This window comes from Trachemys scripta, chromosome 1 (assembly GCF_013100865.1).
Source record: "Trachemys scripta elegans isolate TJP31775 chromosome 1, CAS_Tse_1.0, whole genome shotgun sequence".
Lineage (NCBI taxonomy): Eukaryota > Metazoa > Chordata > Testudines > Emydidae > Trachemys > Trachemys scripta.
This window is the reverse complement of record NC_048298.1, coordinates 110,921,788-110,949,407: the sequence shown is the minus strand read 5'-3', so window position 1 is coordinate 110,949,407 and position 27,620 is coordinate 110,921,788. Positions and strand designations below refer to the sequence as shown.

At 41.4% G+C, this 27,620-nt stretch overlaps 1 protein-coding gene across 2 annotated transcripts in view; it reads right to left on the bottom strand.

Annotated features, from left to right (window-relative positions):
* Positions 1-27,620, bottom strand: part of PTPRO (protein tyrosine phosphatase receptor type O) — a 199,646-nt gene that overhangs the window by 87,972 nt on the left and 84,054 nt on the right. For both annotated transcript variants that reach the window (XM_034781855.1, XM_034781863.1), the window contains exon 2: positions 3,509-3,782. In XM_034781855.1, coding sequence (XP_034637746.1) covers positions 3,509-3,782 — 274 coding nt within the window. The remainder of the gene's footprint in view (positions 1-3,508; positions 3,783-27,620) is intronic.

The following is a 27,620-nucleotide window of genomic DNA, read 5'->3' as shown; positions in this document are numbered from 1 at the left end:
ACAAGTTGTTGCTTTTTCACAGAGAGGCACATGGTAATTTTGCGGCATGCTGCCTTCTCTATTCCTTTAAATGTGTAAAGCTTGTTCTCTCAATGGGATTAACCTCACAACAAAAAAGCAAATCAATACGGAGTCAAAAAACTAGACAGCACTGATGTAACTCAGCCTAGCAAGGCTGTCTCAGAATAAAGCTCACTGAATATCATTAGACTCTAAATAAAATCAAGTCTCCTGACTGGAAAAGGGTGGGACATGGGTGAGGGGTTTTAGTCATTGGTTTTAGAGTTACTTTCTTTATTGCTTCCAAAACTACTATATAACTAACTGGGATTTAGCACATGTCGACACAGCAATCAGAGATGTGATGACACCTCAGGTAAGCATCCCCCGGCCCTAGAGTAATCTAGTTAGCATGGCTAAAAATAGCAGAGAAGATGTAGTGGCACAGACTGCACAAGCCAGCCCAGAATCCTAGATACATACTCACTCTGTGAATTCACTTCTATTTTTAGCCGTGCTAGCTACACTGAAGCTAGGGTGGGGATGCTTACCTGAGATGTGATCACAATGTAGATGTACCCTTAGCTAGCAGCTTTCTTTCAGATTCCAAAATACTCAATACACATTATAAATCCAGGAATCACCTCACCCTTCAATGAAAAGCCACCACTTTAAGAGCAGAAGGAAGTAGTCTTTAAACAGCACCACAGCATCACACATCACTATTATTTTTTAACCTTATCGAGTTCAGACTCCAAGGGGAGATTAAGGCTAGATATACACAATTATTCTTGCTGGAATTTGGCCAGGACACCAGGGTTAACACACCTACTCTTGTAAAAACTGTCATGGATGTTTTTCATGACAAGTGGTCAGGATCTCAATTTTACCTCTTCTTCAGCAGTAATGTGTCCAACAACAACATATTGAACACTGGTTCAGTACTGAATCAGCAGGAAGAGTGACACCTTCTTATCACCACTACCACATTCTGTCTTACAGGTCTCCCATCTAAGGGCAGATCGTAGCCAGTTCTGCTCTCTCTGATGAAATCACAATCCAAAGTAGATTGGCAACAGATTGGATCTGCTCAGTTCACTAAATTTAGTGAATTTAAGGCTGCGAGTTCAGGTATAGCAATCATTGGGCCCTGCTACAGTCTCCAAATATGTGGACTATAGAATCCAAATATTACATGCATATATGATGCTAAAGACACCAGAAGCTCTATGTTCTGTGGAGTTTTGACTAGTAATGAGAAAGTCCTGCAACCATTCTAACTAGGGACATGTGAACATATTGACAATAAGTGAAACTGGCAAACTGTTCCTTTTTTACTAGCATCAAACTTTCTGACACCCATCCCAACATTTTCACTGCAGCAAGAAGCACTGTTGGATATCGACACTACTTTCTCTTTGAAAACAAACCCCATTTGATCTTACAGAGAAGGTCCAAGTTAAAGATGACAGCCCTATGTGGCAGAAAAAAAAATTCTGATGTCTTTTCCTCCTGAACAATCCTTTTCTTCCTAGACAGAAGCCTTTGATGAATGCAGCAAAAATTCTGTCAGACTTCAGCGGGGTGAGATTTCAACCTGTGAAGAGAGATTACTTTTTTTTCTTTTTTGTCCACCTGCTGAGAGAAGAACATCACAGAAGGAACTAGGATAGGGAAAGGAAATCAGCTCGTAGGAATATTGTATTGGAAAGCAGAGAGTTCTCAATAGAGAGAGCTTTTCTGTGGATCCCTGAGGGGAAAAGCCCCCTTCCCCATACTCTGCTCTCAGTTGCCTTAGCACAGGATTGGGATGAAAGACGATAGTGGTATGTGGTGCCACTTCACAGACACTTCTGCAAGTATCAGTAAGCCTAGAAGAACTGTTCTGAAATGTTTAAGGACAGCCTTGGGACTAATTGCAGTCAACATCATTTATCTCAAAGAGTTATGCATCATCGGCCACATAGCTTGATTTATCTCATGGCAGTCCAACACATAGGGCCAGTTTGTAGCTGGTGTAACTTGACAGAAGTCAATGGAGTTGCATCAGGATGAATTTGCTCCAGGATCCTGGCAGCAGCATGTCACTTCTTTAAGTCATAGATAAAAACAGATTAGATAAAGCTATTTTTCACATGGTCACACTAAGCCAATGATATTTAACAGACAGAGAACATATGACACATGGAAAAATATGAATCGATCCTAATTACTTTACAGGTTGCCACAATATCAGACTTTTCCTGAACAAATCCCGTAATTGAAACATCCCTCTCCTCAATTAAAAGACCTTCTTGAGAAGGCTATGCTATTATAAGGGGAACTAGTAGCAACCCATATACTTAGGTGGCCCATGCTTTCCATTAAGAAGGATTCTTGCAACCTTTTCTTTGAGAAGTTCTTACACCTGCATTGTTTAGAGCAAACCTTTGACTTTCAGCAGGGCAAATGTCCTTAGGTTACAGATCTGTCTTTACTTCATCCCAGGAAACTCTGTTTATCTTTTACTAAATTTGTAAGTTCAGACTTATTTCTCTGCCAAAGCAGCAGCAGCAGACACTGTACTGGGAATAGTACTGGAAAAACATTTCTTCTGAATTTGTTTCCCAAGCAAAAAAAGACAGATTTGGCAATACTGAAAAAGTTTGCAAATTCATGTCATTTTTGCTTAATTGTTTCAGCCCATCTGCTTCCCCCGCCCCCACAAAATAATCCAAAAAATCAAATCCTTTGGATATTTTGAATGAAAACGTCTTTTTGTTTTGAACTTCCCATCATTGAATTTTGAAATTCCCATCATGATGTGAGGATGGACTAAATGCAATCAGACCTCCCTGCCATGTTTATGGTAGATGAATCCTAACAATGTCAACGCAAACAAACCTCTTAAAAGAGGGGTTACTAAAAGGTGGTCCATGCTACAAAAACTTTGAGATTGTCACAGTGACCACCTGACTTCCCAGTCACAACTGCACAGAGCACCTCACCTCCCATTCATGATCAAACAACATCCATGTGACAGCTACAGCAAAAGAGCCAACACCACATGGCCAGGCAGCTCTCACTGGACTGCCAGCGAGTACTTTTTAGGTCACAGACCACAGTGTGGATCATAATATGTATATACGCACATAAAAAGGTGAGAAATTTCCATCAAATATATTTAGGCAGATTTTCAGGGTTGGCTTATACACAGCTCAGGTCCTGGAAATGGCTCATCTCTTCTGCCCAGCCTAGAAAGGAGCTTCCCTGGCCCACCTGCTCAGGGAAGGAGTACCCCAGATGAGCCTGGGGGTGCCCCTTTCCAGACTTTTTATGGGCTGGGCTACCCAGGTAGTCTCTACAGCTGCTCTCTTCCTTCTACCCAAGACTTCAGAGCCTTTGCTCCTAGTCCTCCCCACAACCCAATCAGGTCTTTTTTAATGTAGTTCAACCTCTGCACAGAATTATCTTTGGAGTGACTCACACACAAAGAAGAAAAAGAGAAACTGAATAAGTTGCTACTTACTGGTTAACACAGTGATCGATCTCACTGGTTTGGAAACCATGTTGGAATTCACCACCATCAGAGTCACTATGTAATAAAGGCCATGATAACTGGCATTGAAAACCACAGGGGAAGGTAAAGTGCTGTTGAATTCTTCAAACTGGAAAAAGTAGTTCTTGGATTCACCAGTTATCTTCACAACGTACACAAAGGACGAGCTCACTACATCAGACTCCTCCAACGACACTACAATGGAGTTGTCATCTCGGACAGTAACTTGGAAAGGTGCTGCATTCTACAAGACAATAAAAGAAGAGATACTAAAGGAAAATCCAGGGTATCATCAGCAATTTCACTTTTATCTACATGTTTAGGTATTTACACCACACTCATTCCTGTGGCATTTCTGTGCCTGATCCCAGTGGGATGATAAATAAGAATTTCATTCCACGAGAGGGTTAGTTTGCAAAATTCTTGCAATCTTTTTAGGACCTGACCCAAAGCCCAAAGTTAATGCTACATGATTATTAGGCAAATCCATCTGCCAATGCAAGATTGTTCCCTACAGTATATTTTCCAATGCTATGACTAGTCCAGCTTTCAATGTCCCGAAAACTCTGCTGTTTCCCTGGGAAGACTATTTGTGATATGCAGCCTGAATTGCCCTTTTCACCTCACGGGTTGCTGGTTGTTGGTGGGTTTTTTTGTTTGTTGTTTCTTTTAGTAGGGGCAGGGATGAAAGGGGGATACCAGGTGAAGAAGGATTTTAGAAAAAGCTGCAAACAATACCACTGAGGACAGTAGGGTCAATGGAAATGTCTTTATTATCCAGAAGCAGGGCACTATAGGCAGGGCCGATGAGAGGAGGGAGGGGAGAAGCTGGTACAAATTACCGGGGCCTGGCGGTCCGGAAGGGGTCCGGGGCCTGGCTTCCCCGCCCCTCCCGTCAGTCCTGTTTAGCCTGTTTGCTGGGGGGCCCGAAAATTTTTTTTCACCAGGGCCCGAACCCGCTCTCGGTGATCCTGACTATAGGCCTGATCTTGGGAAATTACAAGAATCTGCAGCTGAGGGAAGATTTCTGTGATATAAGAACTGACCAAGCACTCTCAGAAAGTCCTGTCTAAGCATTCACTGGGTGCTTAGCATCTCTCAGTATCAGGCCTTATCTTTGCATCTCAAAAGCTTTCATTAGTGTCTGGGACATGAGGGAATAGGAACTCTTGCCAGTTGCTGCTTTTTCATTTCCTAAGTTAAGTCATTTCATTTTAAATGTTTCTTTCATATGCAGTTAAGAAAAAAATTGAGAGATTTAATCTTGTTTTCCTATATCATGAGCATATAAAGTCACTGCCAGCTGAAAAACCTTTTCCTTTTATTAATTGCAAGCCAGCTGTCAGCAAGAAGCACTTGTTCTCTACAGGAATTCCGAACATAACTGCTGTAATTAATTAGAAGAAAAGATTAATCTTTACAGCAGTGGTTACTTCTCTTTTTTCTTCCTCCTCCCTTCCCCTCCACCCCTTTTACAGATGCAGTATTGCCAACCTCAGGCATTCAAAAATCAGGAGTCAGGCCCCCCAAAATCATAAGATTGGCTTAAGAATCATGAGATTTTCAAAAATAATAAACATTTTTATTATTAATTATTATTATTATTAATTTGCCTTCTGGGTTTTGGCTCACGCTTTTTTCAAGCTTTTCTCCACAATCATGAGGGCTAAAAACTTATTTTTCTACAAATTAAAGCTGAGGTTATTGCAAAATGAAATTATTCCAGGAGCTGGGGTTTGAAGAAGAATACCAAATATCTGAAAACTGGTGATAAATTTGCAAGAGTTGGCAACATTGTATATAGTAGAGAATGGAGGTTGAAACCATCAACATTAAGTACTACAGAAAGTGGAGGTCCTACAAAATGGCAAACTGGGTTTCAGATCCTGAGTACAGTTGCAGGCCCTGAGTCTGTAGAGAGGTTGAAACAATAGCTCAGAGAGGTGTGAACTACCCTGTACAATGGGATGTTAACTTCTAGACCTTCTATTCTGGGGAACCCCTCCACTACCACCTCTCAAGGAGGGAATTGTGTGAGAAAAGTGAAATGGGCTAGCTCACCCACATACCCACAATTATACACCAAGGTTACTGGGGTAAATACTGTGGGAGTTCCCCTGCCTCTTAAGAAGTCTGTGTTGCCCCTGCTGCTCTCAAAAGAAGTGGTGCTTCTACTGCTGCTGCAGAAGGAGGGAAAGGCTCAAGTTGCTGCCCCTGGATCTATGGGAAGGGAGGAGCCCATCAGCTACTGCCACTCCAACTAGGGGAGGGGTCACAATGTAGGATCAGTGCTGTGAGGGTGAAATCACAAACTGGCCCCTATGTCAAGGTGAACCTAGAGCCACAGATTGCCTTAATCTGTCTCCATATAGATAGGGATGGGGCCAGGAGACTTGTTCCTAAAAAAGCTGAGAGACTTTAGAGCTGGACACAAACTGCAGCATTGGTCTTTCTCTATAATGGACGTAACCTGGACCCAAACCTGGGATAAACATCAGTTCCAGATTTTGATTTGATCTTTGCACTTTGGTTCCAATCTCTAATTCTAAAATCCTTTTAAGTAATTTTAGGACTTTAAAATGATACACACAACATATTATTAGGAATTAATATGTTATGGCAAAAGTTTATTACACTTTGCAGATGGCATAGTCATTGCCCCAAAGAGTTTACAGTCTGAGGTCCCAACCCTGCAAAGACTTACAAATGCTTACCTGTTCTCCATTTGGATTGATATGCTTACCTTTTGAAGTCAATAGGGCTAACCATACATGTCTTTGCCTAAAACCCCAGTCCTGCAATCTGACTCACACAGGATCCAATTGCAGGATTAGGGATTACATTTTAGAGCTGGTCAAAAAAACCCACAAACAAACAAAAAAGCAACAACAACAACAAAATGAGGGGGGGGGGATTTGGGATTTCATCCTCCCCCCCATCAACATTTTAAATTATTCCTACTACACCCCTCTAACCCAGCCCCATGGGACATCAAGGAAGTGTCCATAAAGTTGGTCTCCATGAAACACGGATGTGCCTGTCTCTTCACAAAGAATCACAGAAAGAGTAACTTTATTCTAAGACTAAATAAGGAATTATGGTCCTGATTAATAGATTATATACCCACAAGGGACCACTGTGGTCTCATCTGAGCTCCTGTAATAACATAGGCCATAGGATTTCCCTTTATTTCTGTTTGAACTAGCGCATATCTTTTAGAAAAACATCCAATCTTGATTTTAAAATTGCTAGTGATGGAGAATCCAGCACAACCCTTGGACAGCAATTCTAATGGTTAATTACCCTCACTGTTAAAAATTTGCATTTATTTCCCTTATGAATTTATCTAGCTTCAACCTCCAGCCATTGGACTGTGTTAGATCTTTCTCTGCAAGACTGAAGAGCCCATCATTAAATATTCGTTCCCCTTGTAGGTACTTATAGACTGATCAAGTTGCCAAGTCACTTAACCATGTATCTAACATGAAGCATGTGAGTAATCCCATTGAAGTCAATGGGGTTTGAAGTCAATAGAACTACTCATATACCTAACTTAGGCCCATGCTTCGGTAGATAAGGTAAACTCTGCTATCCCTAAAGATACTCTGGCTTCCTCACTTCTAACCAGAACCTATCCCAGCACCGTCCCCAATCCCCTGGCCTAACTTCTTGCTATACATTTAAAAGAAAGAAACAAACAAAAAGCCCTATTGAAAATCAGTTTTTTTTTTTTTTTTTTTTATAATGGAGATATCCTATCTCCTAGAACTGGAAGGGACCTTGAAAGGTCATGGAGTCTAGCCCCCTGCCTTCACTAGCAGGACCAAGTACTGATTTTTCCCCAGATCCCTAAGTGGCCCCCTCAAGGATTGAACTCACAACCCTGGGTTTAGCAGGCCAATGCTCAAACCACTGAGCTATCCCTCCCCCAAAGGCAATTTAAGGCAGGCAATTACAGTTTAAACCATAGTTCCTCATATTAATCGTAGTTTAGGTTACTGGTGGTGCTAATAAAGCACCGCTGGAAATTAATGATATAATTGCATTTGTATATAGACTCAGCATATAATTATATGCTTATAAGTGTCATTCATATTTGGTGCGATTTTATTCTTTGATATGTATATGGGTGTTGTACTAACTGCACCAAAGTATATTTTATTAAAATTTTTCCCATCACAAGGTGCGCTGGACATGATAGTAAATTCCACCCATCTGACAGCCAGGTGACCCCCCCCCTACATAACTCTCATACGATCATCATAACATAACTGAGGCACACTATATAAAAATCCTCACAGTAAGTTGCTACTGTTACCAGTGGTAAGATTCAGATGCAGACAATGAATTCTAAGTGAGTGATCACTGAAGCAAACAGCTGCCAGTGAGTTTGTAAAAGAGGTAATCACCCTGCCTCACACACCTGCGCCCATATGCTTTAAACTATACCCTGCATGATGCACATTTTTGAGTGACATCTGTTCTATACATTACAAGCATTGCATGGCCTTCTTCAACAATTTCTGACCTTTGGTTCTGACACTCAGGTTCTGATTTCAAAATGCAGGGACAGATGATAGATCAGAATACAAGACTCAAAAATTGATGTGAAAACTTAGGTCATTTTTCTCCCCTCTTGCATTTGCAGTCTGATTTTCAAATGTTTCTAAAAGAGTGGGCCAATGTGTGATGTTCTCTCTCTCTGTATGAGAAGGTGGTTACTGGCGGATATTGGTTTTGTGCTTTTGGGAGGAAGGGCGGGGACAAAACCAGCATTGTTTCTAAGCACCACTGTCAGTGATAAACATGCCCCACTTAACCAGAATGTAAAGCTGGTGTCTCTTAGGACTGACAGCATCAGTATGGTAAATACACATTTCATTACTTCTGGTCAGCTACCTTCAGGATTTAATTTGCTGGTGTCGCAGCTCGAGTGGCTGTTTTATGCCTGTGGGGAAATTTGGCAGGACTTGTGTATTCTGAACCAAATGATTAGCTCCAACTTCCTTCTGAGTTTATTATCACAAGCTTGTGCTGCACTAAAGGACTTCGAAAAAGGAGGAAGTGAATCCTGCACTCTAGTGTCTGCTTGCAGTCCCTTTCAGCACAGGGATAAGTCATGACAATGGAATTTCCAACCAACAACCAGTTCCCAATTTAAAAAAGCAAGAAAATATAATGACATCACACAAACGGCTATTCAAAGAGTAATGGGAAAATAAATGCCATGCAGCAGAGCTCACAGATCAATATTCTAGAAGTCTATGTCCTCCTTTTAGATTTCTACAACAGTGGTCTCCAACCTTTTTACGCCTAATATCACTTTTTGAATCTAAGGCCAACCCAGGATGTACCACGCCCCTTCCCCAAAGCCCCTCCCCACTCACTCCATTCCCCCTCCCCCCCGTCGCTCGCTCTCCCCCACCTCACTCACTTTCACCAGGCTGGGGCAGGGGGTTGGGGTTTGGGACGGGGTGAGGGGTAAAAGCTCTAGGAGGGGGTAAAGGGTGCTGGCTCTAGGAGGGGGTCAGGGCTGGGGCAGAGTGCATGATAGACAATAAACAACCCCCTTTATGGAAGATGCAACATGTCAAGACTCCCCTTGGAATTTTTTCCTTGACAGATTATTACAGTCTATTACAGATTGTCAGTTGAGTAGGCAGAGACACTGTGTGAGTCTTGGAAGAATCCATCCTGGTCATTACACATTGTCCAATGCACTCTAGGACAGGACACAGTTTTGAAGAGTGTCAACCATAAGAAGACAGGAATTGTCTGAGGTAGTCATAAAGGATTGACACAGGAATAATAGGATGGGATTTAGTAAACCAAGAAGGCCTTGCCATCGGTGCTTTCACTTTAAGCACCAGTTCTTCACAGGTTATAAACAGATACTAATTAAACAAATACTCTGTAGAAATGGAATCCCCTTGCCATAAAGATTTTCCATGCAAAAAGGAGTATTTTAAGAAGTGGAAATACAACAAGAACATTGACTCTCAATAATTTATGATGTTTTATTTAGGTTAACACATCATTTCTGGCATTCTGCTCTATTAACAGTGTCCTCGGCACTCACACTATTTTGGGTCTTGAGAAACCAGTAATAACAAGCTGGTAATCGTATTTTATAAATAAGGTTAAAAAATTCTTTGTTCTGGGAGACAGCATCCCCCTTTCCATTCCCTGCACCAATTGAGGCAGAAATGTTTGTTTTTTAAGTAAATGTCAATGTTTTATCTATGGAGTGTGATGTTTTACTACTATTTGCTAAAGCCAGTCTGCTGGGTTTTAGAATTTTTACTAGAGACTGTTCACGCTTTTACTCAGGGCTTAAATTCTTATGGAGCATTTCCTGGAGCCCCCCACCTCCCGCACCAACATGCTATAAAAACTCCAAGGGGGTTGAAAATATTTACGAGATCTCTGCTCCGGACAGCTCCAGCTGAATTTAAAGCCCTGCTTTTACTATAACTTTAATTGAATCAAAATAGGTGAGAAATGGAAGTGTTTGGAATCAGTTAAGATGATGATACTTAAAAAAAGGTAACATCTAGTAAAAATACCAAATATTTAACTCCTTCCGCCGCTCCCCGGCAAAAAAAACAAAAAAATTGTGATGGGCACAAACCAAAGCTAGGGATCCAAAGAGCAGGAATGTTGAGGAAGTTCAAATCTAGATGAGAATTTATGAATGGCATCGCTCTCTATTCTAGAGCCAATTCACATACACAGCCCCTTGGGAAGTTCAGATCCAGGCTTCAATCTATCTTTAATCCAAACAATTCTTTGAACTTCTCTCTGTAAATAAAACCATGACAGAAAGAGCACCTGTCCTGAAAGACGATACTAAATTGTACTCCATCCCCAGCTACCAGCACAAATATGTAGCTCTTAGTTATTTATGGAGCATGTGTAATTAAAATTTAGTCGATCCCTAGTGGACATACACACCATAGATTTGAGATTAACTATGTTTTAATTAAAACGGCTCTTCCCACATGATCTGTTATCAGAAATAGAAAATATGATCTGGCATGGGAAAGACCTATTACATCATCTAGTCAAATCCCCCTGCCAGTGCTTGAATGGTCCCTACAGTGCCTTTCTCCAATCTAGTTGCTTTCCCTGCCTTTGGGAAGACACAGAGTGCAAATTCCCACTTGCACAAGTGTAAAATGATCAGGGTTGCACTTAGTCCAGATAGGAGGATGAAAAGTTCACATTAGATGGCTCTTACGTTATGGAAAAAACCCCAACATCTAGGCACCATAGAGGTGACAATACAACATTTCCTTGCATATGTATAATACTGCTTTGCATGTACACAACCCCTTTGCATCTGAGGATGCTGAAGAGTATTTCAACAAATGATACATTCTAACAATACTGCTGCGGGGAAGCTATTATATTCACTTTGCATCTGGGGAAACTGAAGCCCAAAAAGGTTGTATGCAGTGTAGTTGTAGCTGTGTGGGTCCCAGGATATTAGAGAGACAAGGTGGGTGAGGTAATATCTTTTGTCGGGCCAACTCCTGTGGGTGAGAGAGAGAAGTTTTCGAGTCACACAGAGCCCTTCTGGCTTGAAAGCTTGTCTCTCTCACCAACAGAAGTTGGCCCAATAAAAGATATTACCTCACCCACCTTGTCTCACCCAAAGAGGTTATTAGATCTGTCTGGAATCACAAAGCAAGTCAGCGAGTGAACGAAGAAGAGAAGCCAGGGGTTCTGATATTCTATATTCTGATCATAAGGTGCCAGATTTTAAAGGGCATCAGGGATTATGTCTTAAAGTGCCTTGGATTTCTGTAGTGTCTTTCATTCAAGGAGCTTGAAGCACTTTAAAAACAGTAATGAATTAAGCTTTAAAACATGCTTGAGACATAAGTAAATTATATCCCCAATTTAAAAATGCATTAATTATATATTTACTTACTCAATAACATCCACATTTTAAAACCTCCCTCTGTACATAGTTACTCCAGCTAGTTAAAATTTCTGGAATTTTTAACCTGATCACATTTCAAAATTAAAAAAAAAAAATTGGGAAAAAATGCCAATTATTTTTCCTTGGCTTATTGACCAACTCTAGAGCAGATAAAAATGTTTCACATTTTTGACATTCCAAATCTGAAAATATTGAAAAAAGCAAAACAAAATGTTCATCCATTTCCCCCTTCTTTTCAACCCGTTTAGCTATTTATCCTGCTGTGCTGCTATGGGAAGTAATAATTATTAATTTTAAAAATATATTTTAAAATATTAGCTGATAAAGAAAAGTCAAACACAAAATAAACTTACTGTTTCAATGCTGCTTATTGTACTCAAAGACTTCAGCCTAATATATGTGACATGCTGGCAGACCAGGTGCCAACTCTTGCCAAGGCTTTAGGTTTCAGCTGAGCACTGACAAATTCATTGCTGGAAACCAATCTCTGTGTTAGTATGATTAAACACGTTGTAAGTCCAATATCCATCTTAGTCTTTATGAAATGCTTGTAAGTTACTGCATGCATTAATCTCACTTATAATATCTTTATCACATGCTACAAGGTAATATTTAAGATTTTGCTTTGGAACTGTAAAAAAAAATGTTTGCTCTGAAGCTGTAACTCAGACTGGAGGGATCGTCTCCTGCCCATCAAGGAGGACTATCAAAACTAAACAGGCTATTGTGAGACATCACAATACACAAAGACTTTGTTTATTGCCCCTTTACACCATGAAGAGGCTACATGCTAAAGGGCGCATCCCAACAGCTTGAATTCTGGAAGAAGGAAATAAAAATAGCTGACAAGAAAATGTTTCATCTTTTTGCTGTTTGCTCCGACCCTGTGAGAGTCTAATGAAACCGAACAGAGATCCCCACATCAGCCTGTGTTAGCCCTAAAAGACTTTCACAGCTGACAGATTTAAAAATTTTATTAAGATGATGTTAAAAAAAATAGTGAACAGAGTTTGAGCATAGAAGTTTCTGGTTATCGGAGAATAACATACAGATTATTGAGGGTGCAAAGTTTGCTTTAAGATAAAGTGGAATGAGGAATACATAATCTGCAATATCCCCGACTGGGGTAAAAGGTTGATGGGTCAAAGTACAGACATTGAGATATGAGGGTATAAAGTTCATAAAGTGGCTATGTTCGGGTGCGGATTATAATGAGTGGACATGATGATGAGGATGGATTGACCCTCATTTGGTGAGATTTAATGTTCAGGGAGTTTACGGTTCCAGTTCATATGATCCAACGGAGAAGGTCACTTGGTCCCTTTCTCGTAGTGGGAGAACGCCTACTACAACTCTGTCACCTTTTAAAACCACAGATTGTATCATTTGTGTATATATACTTGTCTGCTTTAACCTTGTAACAACTCTCTCATTTCTTAGTTAATAAATCCTTACTTTATTACAGGATTGGCTACAAGCACTGTCTTTGGTGACTGATCTAAGGTACAAATTGACCTGGGATAAGTGAATGGTCTCTTGGGACTGGAAACAATCTGAATATTTGGTGATCTTTGGTGTACAATAACCAACTATCAGTAACTCCAGCTTGCCTGGGTGCCAAGGTAGTCTGGAATGCCGAAGGGGACTGTCTGTGACTCCATGGTAAGACTGTTAAAGCACTTTAGGAGTTCACATTTGTCACTGGGTTGGCAAAATCTAATTATAGATAATGCTATGTTTTAGAAATGGGTATTTTTAGTAAAAGTCATGGACAAGTCACGGGCAGTAAACAAAAATTCATGCCCGTGACCTGTCCATACCTTTTACAATATACTCCTAACTAAAACTTAGGCAGGGGTGGGTGGGGGGACGGGTCGGTCTGGGGACACCATGGGTGCTGGGGGTGGTGGCTCAGAACCCCGTTGGTGATGGGGGGGGCGGACAGTTGGTGGGGCTGGCAGGGGCTCCCTACCCAGCTCCTCATGTTCCTGCAGCTCCTAGGCATAGAGGGGCCAAGGGGCTCCATGCACTGCTCCCGCCACAAGTGCCAGCTGCACAGCTCCCATTGGCCAGGAACCGCAGGGGCGGAGCCTGTGGGCCCAGGCAGCACACGGTGACGGAGCCCCTTGGCCCCTCTGCCTAGGAGCTGCAGGGCCATGCCAGTGGGAGCGGGGGAGCCCCCACCCTGAGGTGAGAACCCCCCGCACCTCCCAACCCCCTGCCTCTAGCCTGAACACCCTCTCACACACCCAAACTGCTGCTGCTGGCCGCTTCAGAAGTCATGGAAAGTAACTGACTCTCAGCCTTAATTACAGAACATGCAACTAGTTTGGGCTCTCTGCCCTGCTTCTTGACAGTCTGCCCTGAAGGTTGGCACTCACTGTTGTGAGCCACTCCAGACAGCATGACATTATGTAGAGAGCTGACCCACTTATTAGGTATGCCATGTTATTATCTTACTTTTATGTGGTATTTTCTTCCCAAAGAATCCCAAAGAACCTTAATTTTTCCAGTGCAAAAATGGAGGGAGAAAGGAAAAAAGTGAAAGAAAGTGGGGAAAATTCAAATTTTTCACATTTTTAAAAATACTTTTTATATTTTTTCCTGTGCAAAAAATTAAAAATAAGAGCAAGTGCCCACCAAAACATTTTCTGAAACAATTTTTTCTAAATAAATCATTGTTCAAACTTTTCCCCTGAAAAACAAAAATAATCACGAAAAATTTCAAATAAAAAATTCTTTCGCTTTGCTCAAAATGCCTCATATAACATTTATTTTGTTCAAGCAGCTCTAGTGGCTCTTCCTCCCAACAGGGCACAAAGAGTGCTGATTCTAGAGACGTCAGACACTAACTATGTCTAATAATACCATCAATTCATGCAATGCCTTCCAGTCAAAGTTCTTGGAGCACTTTACAACAGAGTTAGCCAAGAAATATTTTCCTGTGCTGTGGACATTTTTGAGTTTTTTGAATATTTCCCTATTTCTCACTGGAATGAAACTAAGATCTTTTGAAATTATTAAAAAAAAAAAAAAGAGAGAGAGAGAGAGAGAGAGACAGACAGACAGACAGACAGAAGTGGGCTGTAGTCCACGAAAGCTTATGCTCTAATAAATTTGTTAGTCTCTAAGGTGCCACAAGTACTCCTGTTCTTTTTGCAGATACAGACTAACACGGCTGCTACTCTGAAACAGACAGACAGACATCCTAATATAGCCAATAAGGACACTCACCTGGGATGCGGGAGCATGACAGAGTAGGGTGAGTGCTCTATTGTGCACCAGCCTATTGTTTTTTTCTCGGGTGTGTCATTCTTTCTCATTTTGACCAGAAATTCCATCCTGGACCTGACACTTTCCCTAAATGAATCGGCATTTTCTGATGAAAAATAGTTTTGTTGAAAAATTCTTGACCAGCTCTACTTTACTGTTAGTGAATTAAGCTTTAAAACATGCCCGAGAGATCTGCAGGGAGAACACCAAAGGAGCCTAAGGGTGAAATCTTGGCCCCGTTAAAGTCAAGGAGATCTTTGGTATTGATTTCAATCTTAAACAAATTTAGCTCCCTTCACCTCTTATGAAAATCTCAGCTTTAGAGACTTTCCCCAAGGTCAGGCAAGTTTATGAGATAATAGCTTTTAACTTTTACTGGGCCAAATTCTATTGCTGGAAGAGACAGACACAAGTTTTCAAGCTACAACAACAATGCAGATTGTGCCAGTCAAGAATAAAACTCAGCTCACGCGACTTCCCCTCCAGTTCTTCAACCAGGGCCAGGGCCCTATAATTACTCTCAGTAGCTTTTTCCCCCACAACCTGTCAATAACCAGACACATGACTATAGTGAACTCGCTCCCTTCAAAGAGGATTTCTTTCGGTTCAGACAGAGGGTTTTAAAATCCACAGAGAACCTGTTATTCTGCCCTTCACTCACACGGCCGTGTTCTTGTTTTGCACAAATTGGCAGGAGTTGAGTTGAGAGTGTCTGCTGAGATTTTTCAGTTACTTAAACAAAGTTCCTGTGGCTGCTTATTGTCTTCCTTGCTGGAGTGTTTGCTTTGTGGTTTCCTTTTTGATTTTCCCTCTGACCTGAACTCAAAGAGATTGACAACCAACCAATCAATGCCGTTTTTTCTAACTTGCTTGCAAGTAAGGTGACCAGATGTCCCGATTTTATAGGGACAGTCCCGATATTTGGGGCTTTTTTTTTTTTTTTTTTTTTAATATGGGCTCCTATTACCTCCCACCCCCGTCCTGATTTTTCACACTTGCTATCTGGTCACCCTACTTGGTAACTCTCTGCACAGCTTTCAGAGTAGCAGCCGTGTTAGTCTGTATCCGCAAAAAGAACAGGTGCCACAGGTACTCCTGTTCTCTCTGCACAGCATGGACTCAATTGCAAATCCACAATGCTTATTTCTGTCACTAAACCCTGATTTGAATTCATTTAAAGTTAGTTTTTAGCCAAGGCTCAGTCATTATGACTTGTAGGAGAGATTCCTGCCTGCAAATGGACCATGATCACAACAGATTATGTGATGTGATACTGGATTAAAGCACATCCTTAAATCCTTTGCTGAATAGGGGCTTATGTGAAGAAGGGTGGTCCTGTTAATGCCTGTGAATCAGGAGATCTACATCCTATTTTTTATTCTAACCTGAGTGACTTTGGGTCAATTCCATAACTGCTCAGTTTCCTCATCCATAAAGTGATAATATACAACTCACAGCTATGCTCCAAGGTTTAATTTATTAGTGACTGAAGCACTTTGAGGTAACCAGACAGAAGGTGCTATATACACTGTAAATGCAAAAAGTGTTATTACATGCTGTTCTTGGGTGGTTTTTACATCTGACAGTTACTCAGTGATCAAGACCTATCTAAGTATTTATAAACACTCCCATCACCCTGGTATCTTATTCTGAGATAGTTCAGCCGCAGCAGCAGGACAGAAAGCATCAGGATTAAATCTCTATCTGATTTGGTAGACAGAAATCCTTGAAAATGGAATTTAGAGAATTTGGCCTTGGTCCTTCAATTTCTCTTTACATATTTCTTTGTGGGTTTTTTCCCATTCTTTTGACTGAGTTTTATTCCAAACATGACAGTGGCCAAAGGAGCAAGATAAGGATTAATACATTAGGAGAGGAAACGCAATTGAGAAAGTGGGTGGAAACAGTCAATGGCAAGTCTGTCACATTACAGTAAAGTCAAAAGTGAGCAGCTTGTGAAGGGGGAAAAAAAATCATGACTTCCTCATTTTAATTCAAAAGATGGGAGATGGAGTCAGGACTCCAGGATTCTCTTGCCTGCTCTGAATAGAATGAATTGATAAGCTGAGTGACCTTGGATAAGTCACATGACCTCTCTTTCAGTTTTCCCATCAATAAAGTATAATCATATTTACTGTGCTTCCTTCACAGTGCTTACTTGACTAATGATGTAAAGAGCTTTGTGATCGCTGTTGGGCAACTTTTGCAATAACTGAATACAGTAAACACATCCATGTTATTCTGGCTGGCTGGCAGCCATTTGCCAACCAGCAGCCAAGGATTTGCATAATCACAATATGGTTATTTCTCAATAACCATACTGCTAATATACAAATTCCTCTGCTCTCCGTGACCCCAGTACTCCTTTTCAAGACACTGCCTCAGCTTCTCCCCATCCACTCAGACTGAAGCAGAAAACCTTCAACATTTACTGAAAAGAAGAAATGGAAATAAAAGTAAATGGTACCGTGAGGGGTGGGAATTATTTGTTTGAGGAAGGATGGTCCAGCACTTAGAGAACCAGCTTGGTCCTCAAGAAACCCAAGTTCAAGTTCCTGTTCCACCACAAATGTCTTGTGTGACCTAGGGCAAGTCACTTGGTGCTAGATATTTTTAAAAGGCCTTTAATCTCTCTCTGCCTCAGTTCCTCATCTGTACAATGGGGCTCATAGCACTTCCCTACTGCACAGGGGGTCTTGAGAGGATAAATTCATTAGCAATTGTGAGGCACTCAGACACTGCAGTAATGGGGGCCATATAAGTAACTAAGACAGGATGTTTTGTTTGGGGGATAGCAAATTTTGTTTTAAGTTTAAAACACACTTTTGATTCCCTTCCCCCCCAATCTCTCTCTCTCACACACACACACACACACACACACACACACACCCTTCCTCTCATATTTCTCTCTGCTGCCCCCACACCCCTGCCAACTATGCCCCTGCAGATCGGCCTCTTTTTTTTTTAACCCATTGTCATGTATTTCTGTTTACATGTGGAGTATCTCAGATCTTCTCTCCCAATTCAGTTTTGAAACACTCGGGCTCTCTCAAGGCCACTGAAGTTAATGGACTTTGGATCAGGCCCACATATTGCAGTTATTATAAAGAGAAGAGACTTAGTTACCTCTGGCAAGAAAGAGAAGGGGAAGAAAATAGAAAGAGGAAGAGGAAATTGAGAGGGGAAGATTGGCTCTTCTTCTCTGCAGAATCAAAAGAGGGTTTATCTTTTCTGTTTTTGAAAAATGAAGCTTTCAGCCGCTCAATAACCCATTTTGGGTGCCCTCCCACCTTTTCTCTTTAAAGTATGAACATATAGTAAACAAATGTAAGCACAATAATTTTAACTTCCTGTTAACTCAGTAGCCATTTGTTGCACTGATAAAACTGAGGTCCTGAAGCTTATTGGCCCAATTTTTCACTGTAGTAATAATTCATTCCAAGAAGTATTCATCCTCTAGGATTCATTCAGGAGACTGATATAAACTACCCAACTTGTTACTGATGAATTGTAAAAGAGGGAATTGAATTATAAAGTCTTCTGGCTTCCTGGTGATAGATTTTATTAAGTTGTATTACTACACTGAGGGTATTTTTGTAATGTAGTTTTAAGTTGCCTCAAGGTGCCTAGAGCATATAGACAGATACTTTTTAAATTATTTGCATAAATCTAAATAAATAATAAAATATACCCAGTTCTAAAGCTGCTTTGTTCTTCTTCTTCTTGGTATCACTATGCATTCTTGGATCAATCCTGGATCTTTATATGCCAAGAGAAGAGGGAAATATTCCATGTCCTCATAAAAGAGAATTGCTGATCCAGCAAATCACTAAATATGAGCAGTGACTCTTCAGGCCTAGAGTCCTGAAGGGGAAGACAGAATGGATTAAAAGCACCTTCAAACAGACATGGTTTTAGCACAAGACTATGTACTGCACCAATGCATCTGGAATAATGTAAAAAGGAATAAAGAACCCAAACACAGTTGGAGATTAAGAACTTTAAACTGGCTTCAGTAAAAATGTTTTTAAATGGGGGAGCCGGGGGGGGGGGGGGGGGAAAAGAGGGAGAAACATGTGTGCCAGATATTAACGGGAAGCCTATTTGTGCTCAATTCATTGGAGAAACATTTCAAGGACATATAATCCTTGTGAAATGATGTGTCCTATATTCCTTGAAGCAGATGACAGTCACATTATGTACAAAGTATCATGTGTGATGAATACTGATTTGTGGGATTTATTATTCTCTCAATATGCAGAACCTATCAATGTAACTCTCCTTCACCTCAATTGAAATGATAGACCCCTCTCTATGTTTCACAGAAGAGGCAATATTGTAAAACTTGTAACCTACAATAAATCTGAATATGCACTGGGGAGACAAGTCACCCATGATTAGGGCTCTTGTGGTGAAACAAAAACAGCCTTGTTGTTGACATGTGTTCCTAAAACATGTGACAATTAACAACAAGCATGAGGTTAAAAATCACTTCATATTCATTGGTACCAAGGAAAATGGGAGCAAAATCAGAATTCAATGAACAAATCTTTGTACCTCTGGCTTATCTTTGTAATTTATTTCTTGTCGAGACAAGACAAGAAATAAAAATAACGCACATTTAATCAAGACTAGAACTTAAAGATTCCCATTCCTGTGGAATCTAGGCCCCTCACAATCTTTAACGTATTTATCCTTGCAAAACACTTTGTGAGGTAGGGGCAATCCCCATTTTACAGATGGGGACAGTGCTCTGCCATCGACTTAGCTTGTCTTCACCAGACCCACAAAATTGACACCGCTGCATCGATTGCAGCACTGCTGATTTAGCCATAAGTATAGACAAGCCCTAAGTGACTTGCCTACAGTCATAGAGGAAGTCTGTAGAGGAGCAGGGAATTGAACCTAGGACCCCAAGTCCTAGGCTAGGGCCCTAACAACTGAATCATCCACCATCATATTTAAGTAGCTTACTGTTGTTACAGTGCTTGAAAAAAAAAAAAAAAAAAAAAAAAAAAAGACAACTTTGCCCAGTATCTAGAACAATGTGGACCCTGTCTTGGTTGAAGCCTCTAGGCACAACCACAATATAAATCATTATTATTAATAATATAAAACATTCACCATCATCTGACTGTCAGTGCAAAGCAGCATGCACTCCACACCAAATAAAGCTGGACTCGGAACAATAGACATCATGCTATTATTTCAGCCTGTCCCTAGAGAGCTGAATTCCCATCAACAACTGCAGGTTTGGCAGCATTACCCAATCAAGCCCTGATGCAGCCTTAAATCAAATACGTACAGTTCTCAGCATCACCACAATTTGATACATTTACAGACAGGGGATGCACATACAGGATCAATACCAAATGTATTAGAAGAATTTTTACCTAAAATTAGATTTGAGATTGAAAATATGTTTAAAAAAAAAATCACCTTTTTTCCTTCAGTGAGCTAATGAACTTTCTGATTTCTGCTAGAAGCACCAATGTGTCATGAGTGGGACAGGCCTCAGAGTATTCTAGATCCACCAAGACAAGGGAATTGCCAAAGGTTTCATGCAAGAGCCTTCAAGACCCTACTACTAGAATCAAGGAATTCAGATAAGTTGGCAATAAAGTCTTTGAAGGTTTTCCCATCACTAATAATAGTATAACAGGAGTCACTGAATGGCACTGTTACATATAATTTTACAAGCTTGCCTCATAGCATTCAAACACTATTCACTCTTTGGACAATGTGTTGCACTATTGTTAGTTTAGCCATGTTGTTACTTTATGGGGAAACTGTGGCAAGCAGCAGGGAACTTTGCTCTCTGCCTAAATTTCTCCAACTAGAGTAAATTCTTGAAGCAGAGTTGCTCCTGGAGGAACCAGGAACTAGTGTGTTGGCTGAGATCTCTAAAGAGAGGTTGGGCCTGTGTTCTGCTTGACCACTTGTGTTCTAGAACTGGTGCAAAGTGAAAAACAAACAAGTTGCAATAAGAACATATCCATTGCATAGCATAGTGATGTTTCATTACCTTGTATCGGTAAGTTGCCTTGAAATCCTATAGTGAAAGATGTTCTATTGTAGAAATACAAAATATTATTAAATCTACAGATTGAAGCTTCAATCAACCCTCTGGCTGAAAAAAAAGTTCTACATTTGGGGGAAGTTTAGATCTAGATCTGAACTTCAGTTTTGGACACCATCTCTATAAGAGGGACAGGCAAAAATACTGGATCCAAACACCCTTGTTCTTTGGGAAAGTTTGGATCCAGATTCAAGAATATTGTGGCTCAGGCTCTGCGCATAATAGTATCCGGAATAGAAAGCACACAGACTTCCCCCATCCTCTCCATCAAATTGTCAGTCATAGATAGTAACGAATGAATATTTTTGATGAACGAACTATGCTATAATGCTATAACTCTAAATTCCCAGTTGGAAGAAGAGTAGTAGGGGGAAGTCATGACACTACATTAAATTCCTCCTTCTCTTCTATTCTCTCATTTGTTCTTAGCATTGGACAGGCTTTTTGCTTTCCGAAAGGGACAAGAGACAGAACCTGAGTCATCTGAAATGGATTAAGCCAATTGGAAGGTATTGACTGCAGCAGTCATGCATAGAGTAATACACGATTATTTCAGGCCCAGCTTTTCTTAGGGTGTTGTCAAAGGCAAAGAGATTTTGTGCACACAATAATTGACACTAAAATTGAGAAAAAAAGATGTACTGTTGCCACTGTACTGTTGCCATTGACCTTAGAAAAATACTTTTGAGTTTTACAAATTTATACACAGTGGTTTTTGGATCCTGATATTAATTTAGGCCAGAGGCCTGCATGTTAAGGACCAAATCCTATTGCACAGGACAAATCTTATATAAAATAGGAATTATCTTGTGAAGCAAAGCTACGAGGCTGAAAAACAGATGCCTTATCCCAAATAGGCTAAGCTGCTCTAACAGCCTGCTGATACAGGATAGCGGAAAAAGTCAGACATGGCCCTGCCATTCTCCCCACATGGACAGGGTGCAGGGCTATTAATTCCCCCATATCTCATCAACAATCTCCTCCCTTGAAACTCTATGCCTTCTAAAGGAGGCACCACAGAGCTGTGCTCCATAGGATACCACATCTCCTATTTATGAGTGTATTGAGGTAGCAGCCAGACCCCAGTCAGGATTAGTGCCCCATGGTGGTGGGTGCTGAACACAGGACCAGATCCTAAGCTGGTGCAAATCAGCGTGTCTCTATTGAATTAATGGAGCAGCAACAATTTACAATGGATAAGTATCTGGCCCATTGTCAGTGACAGTCCCTGACACCAAGAAGATAAGGACCTGACAAAGAGAAAGTGGCAGCAGAATACACCACACACATTACAGGAAGTCAGATTTACAACAGACATGCACATTAATTCCTATCTTCTTTTTTGGGGGGTGGGGGGAAAGGAAAGGCAAGACAAGCAACATATGAAAGGTGTGGGAGTGGTAGCAATCAAAGCATATACAAACTTTATATACATCTGTTATGGGTATGTTTGACATATACCCCTCTACCCCGATATAACGCTGTCCTCGGGAGCCAAAAAATCTTACTGCGTTATAGGTGAAACCACGTTATATCGAACTTGCTTTGATCCGCCGGAGTGCGCAGCCCTGCCCCCCCGGAGCACTGCTTTACCGCGTTATATCCAAATTCATGTTATATCGGGTCGTGTTATATTGGGGTAGAGGTGTATTTTTAAAAATATATGTCAAATATACATAGCAGTCCCTCAACTTACCATTAGAAGTTGGAAGATTTCTTATTGGTGTCTGGATAGAATCTGTGTGTCTGAAAGAGGGCTTTGAAGAAGGAGAAGCTGTTGGCCTCATGGATCAGATTGGGCAGGATGTGCCATGCATAAAGAAGTGGTGTGGAAGAAGGCTCAAAGAGAATTGTGGGAGCAACAGGCAAACAGATGCTTGAGACTGCCATTGTTGGCAAGAAAGAAGAGCAGGCAATGATATAGTAAGAGACCTGCTGTTAAGGTCCTTGAAGGATAAAAAGCTTGAACTTGATAAAATTGACAGCGTGCTGCCACAGAAGGGATTCGGTGAGAAAGAGGACATGATCAGAAACTCAGAAACCATTGTATAAATATTAAGCATTATTATATGAATGGGAAGCCCAGGATTTTACCACTAGACTTCTCCTATAATTTCTCTGCCTGAGACCAGTACTAGGGATTTCACTATGCATGCCAAACCGCAATATGTCAAGCTCCTTATATTCCTCCAGTCATTCACACAATAAAGTGCCATTAAATATTTCCCTGCCCTTGTCAACCATCCATAACCTTTCATAGCAGAACCAATCCCAGCTCGGTCAATTGAGACAGTGCTAGAAATGTCCTTACATCTCAAATTGCTAAGAATCAATTTCTTCCTGCCCCGCACTTCCTTGCCCCCTCCCCTGCTAGAGATCAGTATAACAGGAAAGAAGGCAAATAGCACATCAGCTTTGGATAATTACTTCCTAGACGGTATCATTTTTCTTTTGGATGTTCTGCCAAGCAGTTAAAAATCTCAGAAAGAACTGAGATGTATTTAATTAAATCCCTCTTAGAGACTTCTGTCTTACCAGGGAGAAATCCTTATCATTTTTGTTTATGTAAAATCAATTAGTTATCACACTTGTAACTTTTTTCCTTTGAGAAGTCTTGTTTGAATTATAGTCATTATTCCACCTACATTCTCGGTCTAGCTCCCCAGATCCCTCACACTCAACTTGTTTTCTGAAAATGTGCTGTAATTGCTTGGAACACTTGAAACATACGAAGAGATTAAAAGACGCAAACATTGCTTCATTGTTATCAGATGTGGTTTTCAGAAAAAAAATTATAGTTTTAACAGTCATGTAAGAAATTCCTCCTCAGCGGTCAATAAAATGGGACAAATCTTCAGATGGTGTAAACTGCATATCTCCAATGGAACTATGCCAGTTATTTATAACAACTGAGGATCTGGACTATTGTTTTAAAGCCACACAGTGCTTTTCCTACTATGCAAAAAACCTCACCCAATACTGAGTTTTATCTAGACTTGAGCCCAAAATCAAAAACCTGGATCTCAACTCCATTGCATTTTGGGGGTGCTTATAGTGTTTGGTTATGCAGAGAGAAAGCAGGATGCAGAGATCCCAAATGGGGAGCCTCAGCTCCCAAGGGGACTACTAGAACTCTGAAGAAAAGAAGGGTGGTTTTGTAATTAATCTATGGGATTTAGATTCTGGAGATCAGGGTTCAATTCCTTGCAGAATTGCAAGAACACAGGCAGAGCCATCCCTTGGGTAGGGCGAATCAGGGCGACTGCTCTGGGTCCCGCGCTTTGGGTAGTCCCACGGGCTGGTGCGATTGGCTGGTATGGTTGGTCCCGGAAGAGACGAATCCATCACTTCCACCCTGGGTCCCCCCGCTACAGGCCCCACGGTTTGGGGGACCCCGTGGGCTGGTGCAATTGGCCAACGCAGTCAGTCCCGGAAAAGACGAATCCGTCACTTCCGCCCTGGGCCCCGCAACCCCCTAGGGACGGCCCTGGACACAGGGCCACATGCTCTCTAGGCCTCAGGTCCCCACCTGTAAAGTAGAGGTGATGGTAATTTTTACCTCCCAGAGATGTTAAATTCATTAATATCAAATACTCAGGCTGCATGGTGATGGGAAACCTTAGAAGCTCCTAGAAGGATGAGAAGCACCTGCCATGGTGAGATGTAGTCACAGTGGATCACCTTGTGCCAAGTCCATTTCCTTGGTGAAGCAGAGAGGAATGGGGCTTTACATACTATCTTGAAAGGCTAACCAGAACTTCACACATTGCTCTTTCTTGGATGAGATTTAAATATGAATATATTAATACAGTATTTAGGGGGAGGGAGGTTTCCTCTCCCTCCATTAAAATCCCCAAAACACTGACTAGTCAGATGTGTTTGGAGAGACTCTGGATACAGCTTGGCGTACAATATGGGATAATGATATGTGGGTATTGTGTGCGTTATTAGTCTCTACTGCTGGGTATTTGCACTTACACTTGTGTGAAGTGGGTGTTAAACACAACATACAAGGCAATGGAAGACTAGGCACTGTGTGTGCAATCTGATATAAATACATTGGTTCTATATCTCCCTTCCCCTCTCTATTAAAAAGGGGGGAATATACTTCTAGCAAACAGAGCTTGATTAGCAATCTGACACTTAACCATGCAACTGGTTCAGCAAAGGAGGCAGCAGCCTGCTGTTAATGTGTCTCTTTTCTAGGGGAAGAGCCCTCAATAAGGATGAGATGATGGTTCAGCCTCCATTCAATTCACCAACTCTGCACATGTATTCTGTTAGGGGCATAACTAGAGCTGAGTGAAATTTTCGCACAAATAGTTTATTCACCAAAAAATCCAATTGCAGCCTCAAAATATTGGGGGACCGGGGACTAGATTCACAAGGGAACTTAGGTACCATCCACAAAACCACTGAACAGCTGGTGCCCCCTACATACCGTATTGACCTGTGGTTGCGGTGCTCACTGGGATATGGGAGAACTCAGGACGACACCAACACCTCCTACTCTTAGTTTGCAAATGTTGTGTCCAAATTTCCTTTGCTTTTAATAAAATAGCCATTAAAATTGCCCAAAAATCGATATGCAATGTTTCATTCAGGTTGAATACAACATTTTGTTTGACTTGGAACTTGCTATTTGTTTATTTTGCTGAGAAAACCAAAATATTTTTAGTTTGGGTAGCTCCAAAATGATTTTTTTCAATTCAGCCAGCAAACCAAAACAATCAATTATTCACAGAGCTTTAGACAGAACCTTGTTCCAGTACACACTCATATAAATGGATTTTGTGCTGGGAAAGTCTGTAGGAGACTGGAATCCTCCCTAAGGGCACAAGGCAGTAGTAAACACACTCCATAATTACTCAGATGCTTCTGTAAAAGGAGGATTTCCCCATTCTCGATCTGAAATCTCAAATATTTTTAGAATAGCATTTAAGCCGGGGTGGGCAAACTATGGCCTGCAGGCTGGATCCAGCCCATCAGGGCTTTGGATCCAGCCTGTGAGATTGCCACCCCCATGGTGCTGCGGAGTTAAGGCAGGCTCCCTGCCCGCCTTGGCCCCACACTGCTCCCGGAAGCGGCCGGCACCACGTCCCTGCGGACCTTGGGGGGGACGGGGCAGAGGGCTCTGCGCGCTACCCTCAGCTGCGGGTACCTCCCCCGAAGCTCTCATTGGCCATGGTTCCAACCCCCTGTCCCAGCCCTACATTCATGGCCCTGTATGCAATTTCCTCACCCAGATGTGACCCTCAGGCCAAAAAGTTTGCCCACCCCTTATTTAAGCTCATATTTAGGATTTACATTTGCTTGTCTCAACGGAGCCATTGCTTTCATCTTCATGGAATACAGTTTGGAATTATAATTCCCTAAAACAATTGGTTATAAAGCCAGGGGATTTTGTTGTATATAGGAAGTACGATAAAATGCATTAAATATTCCATTAATCTTAATTGTATTCTTAACTAAAGGCATCTTTAGTAAATATGGATACTTTGTACCTGAAGAGCATCTGCAAAGCGCTCACAGTTCTCCTATGCTAAGTAGGTAGATATTTTAGTCCGAGGTGAATTCTGCACCATTGTGCAATGCAGAATGTTGCAGAAAATGTTACTACAAAAACTAATTTCCCCCTACTGATACTCACACCTTCTTGTAAACTGTTTGAAATGGGCCACCCTTATTACATTGGCCTCATTACCGCTACAAAAGTGATTTTTCTTCCCTTGGTATTCTACTGTTGAGAATAGCCCACTTCCACCTTAATTGAATTGGCTCCTTAGCACTGACTCCCCCTCCTCCCTTGGTAAGGCAACTCCCATCTTTTCATGTACTGTGTATTTATACCTGCCTACTGTATTTTCCACTCCATGCATCTGATGAAGTGGGTTTTAGCCCACAAAAGCTTATGCCCAAATAAATTTATTAGTCTCTAAGGTGCCACAAGGACTCCTCATTGTTTTTGCAGAAATTAATGTTTTTGTGCATAATTTCCTATCCCCCACAGTGGGAGAGAGTAGAGAGTTCCTACCAGCTGCAGTTCCCAGCATGCCCTGAGGGAAGGAGACAGTGGCGCACAGGAAACTCCACACAAGCCTGGCTAGGACCCAGCCACAGGCTGTTTCTCCTTTTGGGATCCCTGGGTGGTAGAGGGGCTGGTGTCTGGGCTGGGGGGCCACGGCTAGGCTCTGGGAGGGAGGGAGAGGGTGTTTGGGCTGTGAGGGCAGTGGCTGGGCTGGGGGGGGTCAGGTGTATTGGGGGGGGGTGTGGGGCCTGTGGCTGGACTTGGGGGGGGGGGGGGTTGTGGTGTCTGGCCCCCTGACTGGGCTCTGGGTGGAAGGGGGCCAAGAAACAGGAACAGGGTTGTCATAGGGGTTTTCTTTAACTCTACTCCTGGAGGAATTTTTGTGTAGGTCGGTATTTTTACAGACATACCTGATGACAGGTATTTTGAAATATATTACCAAAATAATTGAAACTGGCATGATTATGTAGTGTTATTTTGACAAATAAAATTTGCAGAATATTTAACTATTGTGTGCAGAATTTTTATTTTTTTGGCACATAATTCCCTCAGGAGTAATATTTAACATATTTCAAGGGTGGGGAAACATATGCAGAGGTTAAGCGACTTGTCCAAGGCTACATAGAGTCAATAACAGCAGCGCTGGGATCATTAGAAGTCATACATTTTCTCTCATCACAAATGGCCCCTCTATTGATATGGGATACCTATATCCTGGATCCAAACATCCTGGGACTTTGGTCCATTCAAACTC